Raw genomic sequence first — 18,950 nt, forward strand, 5'->3', positions numbered from 1 at the left:
CTCAGCCTCCCGAGTAGCTGGGACTACAGGCATGTGCCACCAGGCCTGGCTAATTTTTTGTACTTTTAGTAGAAACAGGGTTTCACTGTGTTAGTCAAGCTGGTCTTGATCTCCTGACCTCATGATCCACCCGCCTTGGCCTGCCAAGTGCTGGGATTACAGGCGTGAGTCACTGTGCTTGGCCCAGAATTTTTTTTTCTACTTTTTTTTTTTGAGGCAAACTCTCCATCTGTTGCCCAGGCTGGAGTACAGTGGGCATGGTCTTGGCTCACTGCAAGCTCTGTCTCCCGGGTTGAAGGCATTCTCCTGCCTCAGCTTCCTGAGTAGCTGGGACTACAGGCGTGTGCCACCATGCCCAGCTAATTTGTGTATTTTTAGTAGTGACAGGGTTTCATCGTATTGGCCAGGTTGGTCTCGAACTCCTCACCTCAAGTGATTCACCTGCCTTAGCCCTCCAAAGTGCTGGAATTATAGGCATGAGCTACTGCACTCGGCCTTTTGTCCTGATTTAAAGTATTATATGCTCATCACAAAATATTTGGTCAATGAAGGAAAGAACGTGGAAGAAAATCAAATGCATGCATACTTCTACCACTCAGAGATATCCTCTGCTAACATTTTGATTTATTTTCATCCAATGTTTCTGTTTTTTTTTTTTTTTTTTCCTTTTTGAGACAGGGTCTCACTCTGTTGCCCAGGCTGGAGTGCAGTGGCATGACCACAACACATTGCAGGCTCAAGTTATCCTCCCACATCAGCCTTCCTGGGAGCTGGGACTACAGGTGCATGCCACCATGTTCACCTAATTTTTAATTTTTTTGTAGAGATGAGATTTCACCATGTTGCTCAGGCTGTTCTTGAATTCCTAGGCTCAAGTGATCCCACTTTGGCCTCCCAAAGTGCTGGGAAAATAGGTATAAGCCACTGCATGTGGCCTATTTTCTTCCACTCTTATATATAATATTATCAGTGTGGATAATTATATTATATATATATAATTATGTAAATGATATCATACTGTATATACCTGTTATCCTACTCCTTCCTTAAGCTATACCATAATAAGACTATCAATTATTAGACTAACTTTTTTTTTGTTTTTCGGAGTCCTGCTCTGTCGCCCAGGCTGGAGTGCAATGGCACGATCTCAGCTCACTGCAACCTGTGCCTCCCAGGTTCAAGCAATTCTCCTGCCTCAACCTCCCAAGTAGCTGGGACTACAGGCATGCGCCACCACGGCCAGCTAATTTTTGTATTTTTTTAGTAGTTTAGTCTCTTAGGAATGCCATAGCAAAATAGCATAGACTGGGTGGTTTAAACAACAGAAATCTATTTATCACAATTCTGATTTCAGGATGCTAGCATGGTCAGATTATGAGGGATCTCTTCCTAGCTTGCAGGCAGTTGCCTTCTTGCTGTGTCCTCACATGGCAGAGAGAAATAGAAGAAAACTTTCTCTTTTTTTGAGATGGAGTTTCGCTCCGTTGCCCAGGCTGGAGTGCAGTGGCCTGATCTTGGCTCACTGCAACCTCGGCTTCCTGGGTTCAAATGATTCTCCTGCCTCAGCCTCCCGAGTAGCTGGGTTTACAGGCACATGCCACCACACTCGGCTAATTTTTTTGTATTTTTAGTAGAAACGAGGTTTCACCATGTTGGCCAGGGTACTCTAGAACTCCTGATCTCAAGTGATCCTCCTGCCTCAGTCTCCCAAAGTGCTGGGATTACAGGCGTGAGCCACCGCACCCGGCCTCCTTGTGTGTGTGTGTGTGTGTGTGTTTTATTTTTATTTTTTCTCAGGCAGAGCCTCACTCTTATTGCCCAGGCTGGAGTGCAATGGCATGATCTCAGCTCACTGCAACCTTCACCTACCAGGTTCAAGCGATTCTCCTGCCTCAGCTTCCCAAGTAGCTGGGATTATAGTGCCTGCTACCACACCCGGCCAATTTTTGTAGTTTTAGTAGAGACGGGGTTTCGCCCATCAGCCTTGACCTCCTGACTTCAGGTGATGGCCCGGCCAGCCTTGACCTCCTGACCTCAGGTGATCCATCCACCTCAGTCTCCCAAAGTGCTGGGATTACAGGCATGAGCCACCACGACTGGTGAGAAAGAAAGCTTTTTGATGTCTTTTCCTATAAGGACACTAATCCCATCATGATGGCCCCACTCTCATAACCTCATCTAAACTGAATTACCTCCCACGGGCCACATATCAAAATATCATCACACTGAGGGTGAGGGCTTCAACATATGAATTTGTGGGACTCAATTTGGTCCATAGTATTCTGCACTGCCCCCTCAAATTTGTGTCCTTATTACATGAAAAATGCATTCATTCCATCTCAATAGCCTCCAAAGTCTTAACTCATTCCAGCATCAACTCCAAAGTCTAATGTCCAAAGTTTCATCTAAATAGCATCTAAGTCAGGGCTTGGTGGCATGCACCTGTAGTTCCATCTACTCAGGAAGCTGAGGTGGAGGATCATTTGAGCCTAGAAGTTCGAGACCAGCTTGGTCAACATTGTGAAACTCGTCTCTAAAAACCAAAATCAATCAATAAATGGAATTTTAAAATGTCATCTAAATCAGAGACTTGAGATATGGTTCATCCTGGGGCAAAATTTCTTTCCAGCTGTGAACCCGTGAAACCAGGCAAATTATGTGTATCTAAAATACAATGGTAGACAGGCATAGGATAGATGTTCTCATTCCAAAAGGCTCACTGGGATGGCAGTGTTATCTCCATGGTTCTCCATACCATTTTCACAATTTTGCTGTAAATCTAAAACTGTTCTTAAGAAGTTTGTTACAAAAAGATATCCAAATAACCCCCAGGAAGGCAGGAAAAAGAAACAAGAAAACAAAAAAAGCAGAAAACAAAAATAAAATGACAGACTCAAGCCCTAACATATCAATAATTACAGTCAATGTAAATGGTCTAATACATCTATTAAAATACAAAAGTCGATAGAATGAATTAAAAAGCACAATTCAACAATGTGCAGTTTATAAGAAATTCACTTCAAAAATAATGATATAAGGCAGGCCGCGGTGGCTCATGCCTTTAATCCCAGCACTGTGGGAGGGCGAGGCTGGCAGGTCACTTGAGGTCAGGAGTTCGAGACCAGCCTGGCCAACATGGTGAAACCCCGTCTCTACTAAAAATACAAAAAAAAAAAAGAAAAAAAAAAATTAGCCAGATGTGGTGGTGCATGCCTGTAATCCCAGCTACTCGGGAGGCTGAAGTGGGAGAATCGCTTGAACCCGGGAGGTGGAGGCTGCAGTGAGCTATTGTACCACTGCACACCAGCCTGGGTGACAGAGCAAGACTCTGTCTCGAAATTAGTTAATTAAATAAAAAGCACCCCAAAAAAACCCCAAAAGACCCACCCTACTACAACTAACATTATATTTAATGGTGAGAAACTGAATTCTTTCTCCCTAAGAACAGAGATAAGACAAAGATGTCTGCTCTTACTACTCTTATTCAACATAGTACTGCAATCCCTTGCCGGTGCAATAAGGCAAGAAAATGAAATAAAAGGAAAACTTGTTGGAAAGGAAGAAATAAAACTGTTCCTATTTGTGGATGACATGATTACATAGAAAATCTCAAAGAATCTATAAAAAACTTCTTAGAATTAATAAATGAATTCATCAAAGTTGCAGAATATAAGATAAACATACAAAAATCTATTGTATTTCTATATATTAGAAAGGAATACGTGTACATAGAAATTAAAGCTACAATACCATTTATAATTGCTCAAAAAGGCCAGGCATGGTGGCTCACACCTGTACTTCCTGCACTTTGGGAGGCCAAGGTGGGAGGATTGCTTGAGCCCAGGAGTTAAAGACAAGCCCAGGCAACATAGTGAGACCCTGTCTCTACAAAAAGTAAAAAATTAGCTGAGCATGGCTGGGCATGGTGGTTCACACCTGTAATCCCAGCACTTTGGGAGGCCAAGGGGGGTGGATCATGCAGTCAGGAGATTGAGACCATCCTGGCTAACACAGTGAAACCCCGTCTCTACTAAAAACACAAAAAATTAGCTAGGCGCGGTGGCAGGCGCCTGTAGACCCAGCTCCTCAGGAAGCTGAGGCAGGAGAATGGCATGAACCTGGGAGGCAGAGCTGGCAGTGAGCTGAGATTGTGCCACTGCACTTCAGCCTGGGTGACAGAGTGAGACTCCGTCTCAAAAAAAAAAAAAAAATTAGCTAAGCATAATGGTGTATGCCTGTAGTCCCAGCTACTGGGGAGGCTGAGGTGGGAGGATTGCTTGAGCCTGGGAGGTCAAGGCTGCAGTGAGCCATGATCACATCACTGCTTTCCAGCCTAGGTAACAGAGCAAGACCCTTTAAAAAAAAAAAAAAAAAAAAAAAAAAAAAAAAGAGAAAGAAAGACTTAGGTGTAAATCTAAAAAACATGCACAGGGCCAAGTGCAGTGGCTCATGCCTGTAATCAAAGCACTTTGGGAAGCTGAGGCTGGTGGATCACTTGAAGTCAGGAGTTTGAGACCAGTTTGGCCAACATGGTGAAACCCTGTCTCTACTAAAAATGCAAAAATTAGGTGGGTGTTGTGGCGCATGCCTGTAATCCCAACTACTTTGGAGGCTGAGGCAGGAGAATTGCTTGAACCCTGGAGGCAGAGGTTGCAGTGAGCCAAGATAGAGTCACTGCACTCCAGCCTGGGCAACAGAGTAAGAGTCTATCTCAAAAAACCAAAAACAAACAAGCAAAAAAAAACCCAAAAACAAAAACAAAAACAAAAGACATTGAATTTATATGCTAAAAACTACACAATGCTGATTAAAGAAGTCAAAGAAGACCTAAATATATGGAGAGACATACTGTACTCATGGATTGATGGACTGGAAGACTCAATATAAGAAAAATATCAATTTTCCCCAAATTTATATACAGGTTTCATCCAATTCCTATAAAAATACCAGCAAGATTTTTTGTAGATATAAACAAGTTGGCCAGGTGTAATGGCTTACACCTATAATCCTAGCACTTTGGGAGGCTGAGGTGGGAGGATCGCTTGAGCCCAGGTGTTCAAGACTGCAGTGGGCTATGATTGTGTCACTGCATTCCAGTTGGCACTCCAGCCTAAGTGACAAATGGAGACCCTGTCTCAAAAACAAAAGCAAAATAATTTTGCTCTGCAAAAAGGGGCTGGGCATGGTGGCTCACTGCTATAATCCCGGCACTTTGGGAGGCTGAGGTAGGCAGATCACTTCAGCTCAGAAGTTTGGCACCAGCCTGGGCAACATGATGAAACCCTGTCTCTACAAAAAAATAAATAAATAAATAAAAAGTGTGTACATATATATATATAAAATATATACAATATATTTTATTTATTTATATATACATTATATATTATATATAATGTATTTATATATTTATATTTAATATTTTTATTAAATATATAGATATTTATATATTAAATATATGTGTATATATTTATATTCAATTTTCTATTAAATTTATTAAATATAAATATTTTTATGTACAAATATATATCAATATATTATATATTTATATTTAATATTTAATATATTTATATATTACATGTAATGTATATATTGTATATATTATATATATATATATATGGCTGGGTTTGGTGGAGTGCACCTGTATTCCCAGCGACACAGGAGGCTGAGGTGGGAGGATCACTGAGCCAGGGAGGCAGAGATTGCAGTGAGCCAAGATGTTGCCTGGTTGCCTGGGCAACAGAGTGAGACCCAATCTCAAAAAAGAAGAAGAAGAAAAGACCGTTTACAGAATATAAGAAAATAGATCCATAATCCGCATACTCAACAAAGGACTGGTATCCAGAATATGACAAACAACTCTCAAAACTCAAAACCAAAAAAACAATTCAATTAGAAAACAGGCCCAAAAGGACATACAGTTGGCAAATAAGCACATGAAAAGTTGTTCAACATCATTAATCGTTAGGGATATGTACATTATAACCACAATAGGCTATCACTAAACCTATCAGAATGGCTAAAATCAAAAATTGGAACACCACCAAATACTGATGAAGATGTGGAGAAACGGGGTCATTCTTCCGATATTGGTGGGAGCCTAAAATGGCATAGCCACTCTGGAAAACAGTTTGATAGTTTCTTATAAAATAAAACATACAACAGCCCAGCAATTGCACTCCTAGGCATTTATCCCAGAGCAATGAAGACTTAGGCTCACACGAAAAGCTGTACGCAAATGTTTACAGTAGCTTTATTCACGGTAGCCAACAAGTAGAAACAATCTAGATGTCCTTTAACTGGGGAATGATTATATCCATACCACGAAATACTTTTCAGCAATAAAAAGGATGAATTATAGTACACACCACAACCTGGATGAATCTCCAGGGACTTAATGCTGCGTGAAAAAAAGCCAGTCTCAAAAGGTAATATGCTGTATTAATCCATTTATATAACATTCTTAAAATAACTAATTATAGAAATGGAGAACAGATGAGTGATTGCCAGGGTTTAAGGGGCTCAGGGATGGGGAGGGGAAGGGGATGGCTACAAAAAGCAACAACCTTTATGGAGCTGGAAATGTTCTGTATCCTGACCGTGTCGATGTGAGCATCCTGGTTGTGATATAGTACTACAGTTTTGCAAGATATTACCATTAGGGCAAACTGGATAGAGGGTACATAGGATTTATCTTTATTACTTCTTACAACTGCAAGTGAATCTACATTTATCTCAAAACAATAAGTTTAATTTAATGCCAGGTGTGATGGCTCACATCTGTAATCTCAGCACTTTGGGAGGCTGAGACGGGTGGATGGCTTGAGGCCAGGAGTTCGATGGCTTGAGGGCAGGAGTTCGAGACCAGCCTGGCCAACATGGCGAACTCGGTCTCTACTAAAAATACAAAAATTAGCTGGGTGTGGTGGCGCATGCCTGTAGTCCCAGCTACTCGGGAGGCTGAGGCAGGAGAATTGCTTGAACCCAGGAGGTGGAGGTTGCAGTGAGCCGAGATCACACCACTACAGTGTACCTTGGGCGACAGAGTGAGGCTCTTTCTCAAAAAAAAAAAAAAGAAAGAAAGAAAGAAAGAAAGCAGGTAGGGCCAGGAAAGTGTTGAGTCTGTATAATTTTTGTAGTTCAAATGACTACCCTAAAAAGTGAAGATTGGCCAGGCGCAGTGACTCACGCCTGTAATCCCAATACTTTGGGAGGCCAAGGCGGGCGGATCACAAGGTCAGGAGATCGAGACCACTCTGGCTAACATGGTGAAAGCCCGTCTCTACTAAAAATACAAAAAATTAGCTGGGCTTGGTGGCAGGCGCTTGTAGTCACAGCTACTTGGGAGGCTGAGTCAAGAGAATCACTTGAACCCAGGAGATGAAGTTTGCAGTGAGCCGAGATCACACTCCAGCCTGGGTGACAGAGTGAGATTCTGTCTCAAAAAAAAAAAAACAAAAAAAACAAAAGTGAAGATTATCTTTTTAAAAAAATTTTCTTCTTTTTAAAAAGCTGAGAGAGCTTACTTCTCTAAATAAAGATTATCTTAAAACAACTTAGAAATGTATATTATTAGTATTTTCTATTTCGTTATAAGTTATTTGTAAATATTGGTTTTGGTGCTAACCTAGGATTCCATCAAATTAATTGTCCTCTAATATATAGCCATTATCATTTTGTCTAACATTGTATCTTATTAACAATGCTATAAGTATTATTTTTGTACCTAAATTGTGGTTTGCATTTTAAAATTATTGTTTTAAACATAAAGTTCCAGAAATGAAATTAAGGATATGAACTTTTTGAGCACACCTTGTCAGCACTGAGTTGTATTATTTAAAACTTTCTGGGAGGCAATTTTATAATTGAAAAATATATCATTGTTTTAATTTGCATTTCTTTCACTGCCTATGAGATTAAAACAATGCGCTACTTTCTAAAAATTCTTAAGTCTTTTGTGTTGATGCTTTTGTTCTGTTTCTATGGATCTCATCTTCCTTCAGAACAGCTCCCCTTCCCAACTTCCTGATTTCTAACAATAACAGTATCACCCCCAATTTCTGAAACACAGAGTCATGTTTTTTGTTTTGTTTTGTTTTGAGATGGAGTTTCACTTTTGCTGTCCAGGCTGGAGTGCAATGGCGCGATTAGCTAGGATTACAGGCATGCGCCACCACACCCGGCTAATTTTCATATTTTTAATAGAGACAGGGTTTCTCCATGTTGAGGCTGGTCTCAAAATCCTGACCTCAGGTGATCCGCCTGCCTCAGCCTTCCAAAGTGCTAGGATTATAGGTGTGAGCCACCGCACCCGGCCACAGAGTCATGTTTTCTTCTCTACTTCAATCCCTGTTTCCCATGATCATCAGCTATGACCATTCCTTGCTTTGAAAGTGTTTTGGGCCGGGCATGATGGCTCCCACCTGTTGTAATCCTAGCACTTTGGGAGGCTGAGACAGCTGGATCACTTGACCTCAGGATTTCAAGACCAGCCTGGGCAACATGGTGATACCCCACTTCTACAAAAAATACAAAAGTTAGTGGGGAGTGGTGGCACAGGCTTGTAGTCCCAGTTACTTGGGGGACTGAGGTGGGAGGATCACTTGAGCCCACGAGGTAGATGTTGCAGTGAGCCGTGATTGGACCACTGCACTCCAGCCTGGGTGACACAGTGAGACCCTGTCTCAAAAAAAAAAAAAAAAGGTTCTAATTTCATCCTCTTCTTTGTTCCCATGGGAATACCACCATCACCAGCCAAGGCCCACATACCTCCCACCTGGATTACAGTGAGCTTCCGGGTAATGGATTACAGTGAGCTTCTGGGTAATTTGGTCTGCTGCTAGTCTCACCTACTCACCTACTTGGATTTCCCTTCCTCCTGCTGCAGCATTTCCTTCCAAAGTCATGCTTTGCACATGCCACGTCCTAGCTCATTAGAGTAAGCCTAGAAGCCTCTGCAGGACCTTCACCATCTCGGGGCCACAGCTCACAGTTTCCCAGCGGAAACCTCTGCACCCAGGAGGTTTCCCCACGGTTTGCCTGTGCTGTCTCTCTGGAACTTTCCCCCTTCCTGTAATGTCCTTGCTGCTCCCCATCTCCTCTAGTCTATTGCCTATACCTTTTTTTTTTTTTTCCTTTTTTTGAGACAGAGTCTCTCTCTCGTCCAGGCTGGTGTGCAGTGGCGCAACCTTGGCTCTCCACAACCTTTGTCTCCCAGGTTCAAGGGATTCTCCTGCCTCAGCCTCCCGAGTAACTGGAATTACAGGCGTGCATCACCATTCCTGGCTAATTTTTCTATTTTTAGTAAAGACTGGGTTTCACCATGGTGGCCAGGCTGGTCTTGAACTCCTGACCTCAGGTGATCCGCCTGCCTCGGCCTCCCAAAGTGCTGGGATTACAGGCGTGAGCCACCGCACCTGGCCACAGGTCTATACCTCTTGTAAGTCTTCATTCAATACTGGTTGTCCCATGAATTTGTCCCAGACTCACTCATATGCTTAAGACCTTTCATATTATCTTGCTGTAACTTTTTCAAAGTATGGGACAGCATGGACAAGCGGGCCATGGTTTTCTTTTTAAAAGAAGCAAGGAGGCAGAGTTATTTTAGGAGGAGGCTTATACATTTCATTTTGAACCAATTGCGTTTGGGGTGATGGCAGGATATTAACAAAACTTATTACTTGGACCATTGGAAATGTGTGCCTAGAATTGAGGAGAGAGGTCAGGGCTGGCAGTAACAACCTGGCCACCGTCTGCAGAGCTGACTGGGGATGCGGTGGAATTGAGAATGTCTGTAGAAATGAGGAAGAGGACCAAAGACAGTCTAGGACAACACCTAAATGTAGATGTCCGAGCAAGAGTTCAAGATGAAGAAAAACGAATCATTCTTAGAAATGGAGGAGAGGAGCAAAAGAGGCGGAGCAAAGTGGGGCAGAATCAGAGTAGGCTACGCTTCTAAGAAGTTTGGTAAAGGAATTGTGAAAGGAATGTAGTTGAATTTCAGGGTAAGCTGGGGAATTAAAGCAGTGTGTAGATCCAGGGAAACAGCAAGTAGGGCAGGAATCACTGAAGGAACAAATAAAGGGAGAGATTGGGTCCAGGTTGTCTTGAGTAGGGACATCTAAAAAAAAGAGAGAGAAACTGAAGGTGTGGGGTGGATTGGGTGCCTGCCGTGCCCCGGGGAAGCTTGGGGCAACTCTGTGCCGAGGCTGTGAGGTTGTCTGGAAGAGGCTCCTGGTCAGTGAGAGCTGAGCAGTGGGGAAGAGGATTGTGCGGTCTGGAAGAGGAGAGAAAGGAGAGTGAGTGGCTGAATGGGTATCCAGGTGCCCACACTAAGGCAGAAAGACGGAGAGGGCCTAGGCATCTCAGGGAGGCAGAGGCAGTGCCAAGCAGGGTGAGAGGTTTTAGTCGTAGCCACCTTTGCCCCATTCCTCCAAATATACATTCTAAGTAAAAACAAAGCAAAACAGAACTGTTTGCTATGTAAATTTAGATTCTAAAGCCCTGTTCTATAAAGATTCTGGAGCTGCCACTGCACCCAGAAAATGGACAGCTAAAAAGAAAAATTCCCTTGGTGATGGGTATTAGATTTTACAAGAAGAGGCCAAAGGAGACACATACTTATGCCAGAAGAACTTTCCAGAGATAGCATTGCATAGTGAAACAGCCTGAATTGTTTTTATTTTTATTTTATTTTTATTTTTTTGAGACGGAGTCTGGCTCTCTGGCCCAGGCTGGAGTGCAGTGGCCGGATCTCAGCTAACTGCAAGCTCCGCCTCCCTGGTTCACGCCATTCTCCTGCCTCAGCCTCCCGAGTAGCTGGGACTACAGCCGCCCGCCACCTCGCCTGGCTAGTTTTTTGTATTTTTTTTTAGTAGAGATGGGGCTTCACCGTGTTAGCCAGGATGGTCTCGATCTCCTGACCTCGTGATCCGCCCGCCTTGGCCTCCCAAAGTGCTGGGATTACAGGCTTGAGCCACCGCTCCCGGCCATTATTTTTATTTTTTAAAACATTTTTTATTTTTATTTTTTTCTGAGATAGAGTCTCACTCTGTCACCCAGGCTGGACGCAGTGGCGTGATCTCGGCTCACTGCAATTTCCGCCTCCCGGGTTCAAGCAGCTCTCCTGCCTCAGCCTCCCAAGTAGCTGGGATTACAGGCATGCGTCACTATGCACCAGCTAATTTTTTTTTTCTTCTAGTTTTAGTAGAGATGGGGTTTCACCATGTTGGCCAGGCTGGTCTTGAACTCCTCACTGCAAGTGATCCACCACCTTGGCCCCCCAAAGTGCTGCGATTTCAGGCATGAGCCACTGCACCCGACCAAAAATTTCTTTTCTTTAAGATGAGGCCTCACTCTGTTGCCCAGGCTGGAGCGCAGTGTCACAATTATAGCTCACCGTGACTTTGAGTTCCTGGGCTCAAGCGATCCTCCTGCCTCAGCCTCTCAAGTAGCTGGGATTGCAGGCACCCACACCCAGCTAATTCTTTTAAACTAATTGTTTTTAGAGATGAGGGTCTCTATTTGCTGCCCAGGTTGGTCCCAAACTCCTGACAGGCTGCATTTTAATCCTAGCTCCGCCCCTTAGGGGAGTCAAAATTCAAAAGGCAGAAAAAGGCATATAGGCTGGGCGCAGTGGCTTACACCTGCAATCCCAGCAATTTGGGAGGCTGAGGTGGGTGGGTTGCTTGAGGTCAGGAGTTCAAGACCAGCCTGGGCAACATGGGAAAACTTGTCTCTACTAAAAATACAAAAATTAGCCAGATGTGGTGGTGCACACCTGTAATCTCAGCTACTCCGAAGGTTGAGGCAGGAGAATCCCTTGAACTCAGGAGGCAGAGGTTACAGTGAGCAGAGATCCAACACTCAACTCCATAAAAACAAACAAACAAACAAACAAACAAACAAACAAACAGAAAGCAGGCTGGGTGCGGTGGCTCACACCTGTAATCCCAGCACTTTGGGAGGCCAAGGTGAGCGGATCACCTGAGGTTGGGCATTCGAGACCAGCCTGACCAACAAGGAGAAACTCTGTCTCTACTAAAAATACAAAATTAGCTGGGCATGGTCGCGCATGCCTGTAATCCCAGCTACTCGGGAGACAGAGGCAGGAGAAGTGCTTGAACCTGGGAGGCGGAGGTTGCGGTGAGCCAAGATGGTGCCATTGCACTCCAGCTTGGGCAACAAGAGCGAAACTCCATCTCAAAAAAAAATAAAAAAAAAAAAAAAGCAAAGTGCATATAGTGAAAAGCTTTCTTCCTACACATGAATATTCACTTCCTCTTCCTAGAGGCAACCAAGGTTATCTGTGTGTGTGTGTGTGTGTGTGTGTGTGTTTTGAGACAGTCTCACTCTGTCACCCAGGCTGGAGTGCATTGGTTCGATCTCACTGCAAACTCTGCCTCCCAGTCTCAAGCGATTCTTGTGCCTCAGCCTCCCAGGTTTTTTTTCTTTTTTTTTTTTTAAACAGGGTCTCATTCTGTCGCCCAGGGTGGAGTGCAGTGGCACGATCATAGCTCACTGCAGCCTCGGCCTCCCGGGTCAGGTGATCCTCCCACCTCAGCCTCCGGTGTAGCTGGGGCTACTGATATGCACCACCACACCCAGTTAATTTTTCTTAGTCTCGTTCTATCACCCAGACTGGAGTGCAGTGGTGCCATCTCATTTGTTTCACAGCAACCTTTGACTTCTGGGCTCAAGTGATCCTCCCACCTCAGCCTCCTAAGGCGGTAATTAAAAAAAAAATTTTTTTTTTTTTAGAGATGGGGTTTCACCATGTTGCCCAGGCGGATCTCGAACTCCTGGGCTCAAGCAGTCCTTCTACCTGGATCTTTCAAAGAGCTGGGATGAGAGATTTCCACCATGCCTGGCCTCATTTTCTTTTTTCTTTTTGAAGAGTTTTGGTTTGAGGCGGAGTCTCGCTCTGTCGCCCGGACTGGAGTGCAGTGGCCGGATCTCAGCTCACTGCGAGCTCTGCCTCCCGGGCTTATGCCATTCTCCTGCCTCAGCCTCCGGAGTAGCTGGGACTACAGGCGCCCGCCACCTCGCCCGGCTAGTTTTTGTATTTTTAGTAGAGACGGGGTTTCACCGTGTTAGCCAGGATGGTCTCGATCTCCTGACCTCGTGATCCGCCCGTCTCGGCCTCCCAAAGTGCTGGGATTACAGGCTTGAGCCACCGCACCCGGCCGCCTGGCCTCATTTTCTTTCTTTTTAAATTTTTTTTTAGACATTGTAACTCTTTTTAATGGCCTCATTTTGTTATGTTTAATTCGAGAAATATTCTTTTCATATACAAAGAATATATTTTCTCCCCCTTTAAAAACAAACAGTAGACTGTTTAATACCTTGCTTTATTCAGTTAGTGATGTTTCTTAGATACGGTTCCAAATCAGTATACAAAGCACTTCCTCATCCCTCTCTTCTGGCTACATAGCAATCCACTGAATGGGTGAGCTATGATCTATTTAACCTATTCTTTATTGATGGACATTTCGTTTTGTACATACATTTGTAATTCTGATATATATTACAAATCACCCTCCAAAGAAATTGTACTGGTTTATTCTCCTACAATGTGTGAGAGTTGGGTAATTACTTAATCTCAATGTGTGAGTCTCAGTTTCTCTATCTGTAAAATAAGCAAAACAGTGTTGACAATATCTATTTCTTGGAATTATTGTGGAGATTACTGAGATGATACATGTAAAGTATTTGGCATGTAGGAGTTGGTGCTCTCCAAATAAGGATATGATTTTATTTGTATTTGTGAGCCACTGTCCCAGCCAGGTAAATGGGTATGATGAGTCCTCCTTACCAGACTGGGTTTCTCTGATTAGAATGAGGAGCAGATGTTGCAAGAAATTAGCAATTGAGATCAGAAGAGCTGTGGGCATTCTCTTGCCAGAGGTGCCATGTCTCCAAGGTACCTCAGCCTCTCCCATATGTCTTCTGCTCCCAGGTACATCTGAGCTGAGTGATCGCGCTGACTCAAGAAAAAGCCTTTGGGACCAAGGATGCTTTTCCATGATCATCAAGAATCTTAAGATAGAAGACTCAGAGACTTACATCTGTGAAGTGGAGGACAAGAAGGAGGAGGTGGAATTGCTGGTGTTCGGATGTGAGTGGGGCAGGTGGGGATGAGGATACCTCCTGCCTGGTTCTCTTCCCCACCACTCCCACCCCTGCACCAAATCCAGCCTGAGCTGGTGATACTGCAGCAGCCCCAAGAGGACCAGGCTGTCAAACTGGCCTCCGAATCTCTTCAAACCCCTCTTGATTAGGTGGGGGATGGTGGTGGGCGGAGGAGGGAAGAGGCCTTGGGAAAAGGAAAGAAAAGGGAAGGAAGCAAGGGAAGGAGGGAGAGAGACTGGGGAAGAGAGGATGGGGGCAGAGGAGGAAAGAAGAGAGAGAGGAGGGGAGAGGGAAACCCTGTCTTGGCTGGGGGTGGGCAGCTGGGTGCTGGGAGGAAGGAGATGTTGGGATGGAGAAAATGGAGAGATGTTCTTGGTTTCCTGTCCTCTGCCCTTCTCCTTGGGGATGGTATGTGTGTGACACAGCCGGCCTTTCCCTCCACAGTGACTGCCAGCTCTGAAACCCACCTGCTTCAGGGGCAAAGCCTGACCCTGACCTTGGAGAGCCCCCCTGGTACTAGCCCCTCAGTGCAATGTAGGAGTCCAAGAGGTAAAATCATACAGGGGGGGAAGACCCTCTCTGTGCCTCAGCTGGAGCGCCAGGATAGTGGCACCTGGACATGCACCGTCTCGCAGGACCAGAAGAGGGTGGAGTTCAAAATAGACATCGTGGTGCTAGGTAAGGGAAGCCCCTCTCCCCGCAGCCTCCTCCCTGCCCCGGAAGCTGACAGCCCCTCCCTCTGCTCTCACTGCCCTGCTTCTGGGTCTGGTGCTGGGAGGTCAGGAGTGGAGAAGGCTAGGTCCCCTAGAGCTGAGGCCATTCTTGAAGGACTCACTGGGGCCCTCATCCTCAGGGGGCTGATTGACAGCCACCCCTCAGTGTGGTGGCCATGGAGAAAGGAAGGGCTGGGGAAGGTAAGGATGCTAGAGGCCCGAGTCTCCTTTGGAGGCCCCAAAGGATGAATGTCAGGGCGTTTACTTTCTTTGTTGCCTCGGTTCCCCACCCCTACCAAGTTGGCAAATCCACTTGCTCACGGACACTAACACCAGCAAGCCGACCCTGATGATGTTCTATGTTGTACCTCTGGACCCCTGAGTCAGGCCACTGTGGAGAGACCAAGGTCCTACCCCAGATCCTGCCCCCTGGGTGCTTATGGGACATAAAGGTAGTGTAGCGTGCCAGTTTAGTGCATGGACCCTGATTGAAATCCTGGTTCTGCCACAACCATGTGACCTTGGGTGAGTTACTGAACCTCTCTGCACCTTGGTTTCAGCCTCTGTGAAATGGGGATGATGTTCACTGCCATAGTGCCTACCTTGTATTAAGTTGAGGACTGATATACGTAAGGCACTAAAAATGGTGCCTGGCACAGAGTAAGCCCTAGTTAAAGTTAAGTGTTCGCTCTTATTTTGTGAAGGGTGATGAGTTATGCCTCTAAGGAGTAGAGGCCAAATGGCTTCTGTGGTCCAGGAATCCTGAGGACAGCAAGGATCCCCTGTGGCTGGGCTGTTCTGTGATGGCTTCTGGGAGGAGAGAGGTGGTCTGCTGTAGGAAAATGCTGGGTGGAAGAGGGGAGAGAAGGCTGGAGAGGTAGGAAGGAACTGAAGTATCTGAAATGACAAGGTGGGTGTCTGGACTCATCGGGTCCCCTTCCATCTCCCTGCTGCCCCCGCATGCCGACCCCCCTCGTGCACCCTCATCTTCCTATCTCCTCACTCAGGGCCTCTCCCTTCCCACCTCCAGCTTTCCAGAAGGTCTCCAGTACAGTCTATAAGAAAGAGGGGGAACAGGTGGAGTTCTCCTTCCCACTCGCCTTTACAGTTGAAAAGTTGACGGGCAGTGGCGAGCTGCGGTGGCAGGCGGAGAAGGCGTCCTCCTCCAAGTCTTGGATTACCTTCGACCTGAAGAACAAGGAAGTGTCTGTAAAATGGGTTACCCAGGACCCCAAGCTCCAGATGGGCAAGAACCTCCCGCTCTACCTCACCCTGCCCCAGGCCTTGCCTCAGTATGCTGGCTCTGGAAACCTCACGCTGGCCCTTGAAGCGAAAACAGGAAAGTTGCATCAGGAAGTGAACCTCGTGGTGATGAGAGGTGAGGGGCCAGGCCAGGGAGGGGGCAGGCAGGGGAAGGAGGTGGAGGGTCCTGGCCCAAGGCTCCCTCTGAGGCAAGCCAGGCCCCAAGAGGGGATGCCTAGGCCCTGGTTACCTGGATGAAGTAAGGGAGGGCCCTTTGGGTTTGGGGCTGGTTTTGAACGGAGACATCTATGAGCCAGCCTGGGGCTGGCTTCACTGAAGATCCCCAAACCACTTGGGCTAAGAACCAGGGTTCCCGTTCTGCCTGTGACCAACCCTTTGTGACCCTGACTAAGCCCCCTCCCACTTCAGGCCTGCTTCCTGACCTGTCTAATAAAGATAATGAAATCTGCTCTCTGTATGATAGTAATGATGATAATGTCAAGCTCCAAATTGAGTTTCTGGCTTCCTTATCTCCTTATCATCATAACAGCTCCACAAATAATAATGGCTAACACTTAATGCTCAGCACGGGCCGGGCCCCATCCAGACACTACATGTATGTCTGCCTTTACTACTGTCCAGGCGCAGGTTGTTAAGTCCCTTGCCCAGAGGCACTCAGCTGCTTAGCAGTGGAGCTGGGATTCAAACCTGATACCACTGGATCCCAAACGCTGTTTTTCCTCATACGACTGCATGAAAATCTGCTCTAAGAGGCTAAAAGAAGGCCGCCCATATAGAGTATCATTTTAATTGTTCTACTGAATCTCAGGCTTTCAATCTCAGCCTCTCATTCCTCTGCAGCCACTCAGGTCCAGGAAAATTTGACCTGTGAGGTGTGGGGACCCACCTCCCCGAAGCTGACGCTGAGCTTGAAACTGGAGAACAAGGAGGCAACGGTCTCGAAGCAGGCGAAGGCGGTGTGGGTGCTGAACCCTGAGGCGGGGATGTGGCAGTGTCTGCTGAGTGACTCAGAACAGGTCCTGCTAGAATCCAACATCAAGGGTGAGGACCCAGGTTCCATGACCTCTGCCTCCTGCGCTACGGGACCTTCCTGTGGTTGGCAGAGACCACCCAGAGTCCCAGCCTCCCAATGCCTGAGCTGGGGGTTATGCGGATGGTGTCCTGGAGGCATAGAAGTGATAAGGTGAGGTGGGTTGTGGTCCTGGGCTCTAGCCTGCCAATTGTAGTTCTACAAGTTCCAACTCCCTCAGGTCTACAGCCTAGGAATGGGGTCCACCTCACCAAAAGCCCTCCTCCCTGGCTCCTGGCTTTTCTCCAAATCCAGACACACATACACACATGCACTCACACACATGCACTCCCACGCACTCACATAAACTCTCACACACCCATACACACATCACTCACTCGCACACACTCATACACACGCTACACACACCCGCACTCACACCTACACACTCACGCCCATCTACTCACATACATGGACTCACACACATACTCTCATACACTCACACACATACACACGTACTCACACAAACTCATACACACTCACACACACGCACACACTCACATGCACACACATGCACACACATTCACACATGCGCACACACTCTTACACATTCGCACACATACTCTCACCCACGCACTCACATCCATACACTCTCATACACGCACACACATTCATATGCACACGTGCACACACACACACGCATGCACACATTCACACACATGCGCTCACATGCACGCATGCACACACACATCCTCGCACACATGCACACATGCACGCATGCACACACACATGCATACACACACGTACACACATGCACACACACATTCACACACACGCACTCACACACACAGAGTCCAGGGTCTAGACCACTGCTTCTACCTCTGCAGAGTGCCCTGTGGTCTCTACAACATAAAACCGATTCCCCGGCACTGGCGGCCTTTAAGAGTCCCCAAGCACTCTGCCCCTCTCTCCCAACCCCAGGATCAAACCAGAGACTGGCCAGGCGGGGTTGCAGGTCAGTCCTCAGTCCGCTGGCCTGTGGAGGAGGGTGGTGCATTGAGCACATTTCTCTCCCTTGCAGTTCTGCCCACATGGCCCACCCCGGTGCAGCCAACGGCCCTGATTGTGCTGGGGGGCGTCGCGGGCCTCCTGCTTTTCACTGGGCTGGGCATCTTCTTCTGTGTCAGGTGCCGGCACCGAAGGGTGAGTGACCCCACACCTGGTCCCCACAGGGCCCTCAAACCCCTGAGTCCCGTAGCAGGAGATCCCGTATATGGGACCTGCTTTTGGCCAGCTCCCTCTGCCCACCCCTAAGTTCCCTTGCTGCCCTGACCCAGATGCCACTCAAGGGAGAGACAGAAAGGAGCAGAGAGTTAATTCCAGGATAGATGGCCTGAGCTATGTAACTGCTTCTCCTCTCCCAGCTTCCCCCAATCCCCCCGCCAAGGGGCACCTCCCTTCTGGAGGCCTGGGACCCTCACGACTCCCTTTCTTGTCCCTGGACAGCGTCAAGCACAGCGGATGTCTCAGATCAAGAGACTCCTCAGTGAGAAGAAGACCTGCCAGTGCCCTCAGTAAGGATCTGGGAGGAGGGGCTGGGAGAGGGGAAAAGGGTGGGGAGACGGAGCGAGAGAGGAGGGGGAGGAGGGGGGACAAAGCGGGCAGGAAGGGAGGATGGACAGGAGGAAGGAGTTGAGGAGGGAGAGTTGGGGGGAGTGGAGGCGAGGAGATTGGGGCTAAAGGGGTGTGGTGGAGACGACAGAGGGGTGGGAAAAGATGGCCAGGAGCTAGAAGGAGGCAGAAGTGGGAGGGTGGAGCTGAAGGAGCAGCAGGCCAGG

At 46.7% G+C, this 18,950-nt stretch overlaps 1 protein-coding gene across 1 annotated transcript in view; it reads left to right on the plus strand.

Moving 5' to 3' along the window:
- Positions 1-18,950, plus strand: part of CD4 (CD4 molecule) — a 32,715-nt gene that overhangs the window by 12,102 nt on the left and 1,663 nt on the right. Inside the window, exons 4-9 of the mRNA XM_026448493.2 lie at positions 13,955-14,113; positions 14,572-14,805; positions 15,871-16,218; positions 16,944-17,144; positions 18,194-18,315; positions 18,619-18,686. Coding sequence (XP_026304278.1) covers positions 13,955-14,113; positions 14,572-14,805; positions 15,871-16,218; positions 16,944-17,144; positions 18,194-18,315; positions 18,619-18,686 — 1,132 coding nt within the window. The remainder of the gene's footprint in view (positions 1-13,954; positions 14,114-14,571; positions 14,806-15,870; positions 16,219-16,943; positions 17,145-18,193; positions 18,316-18,618; positions 18,687-18,950) is intronic.

Source organism: Piliocolobus tephrosceles, chromosome 10, assembly GCF_002776525.5.
Source record: "Piliocolobus tephrosceles isolate RC106 chromosome 10, ASM277652v3, whole genome shotgun sequence".
In the NCBI taxonomy this organism is placed as follows: Eukaryota; Metazoa; Chordata; class Mammalia; order Primates; family Cercopithecidae; genus Piliocolobus; species Piliocolobus tephrosceles.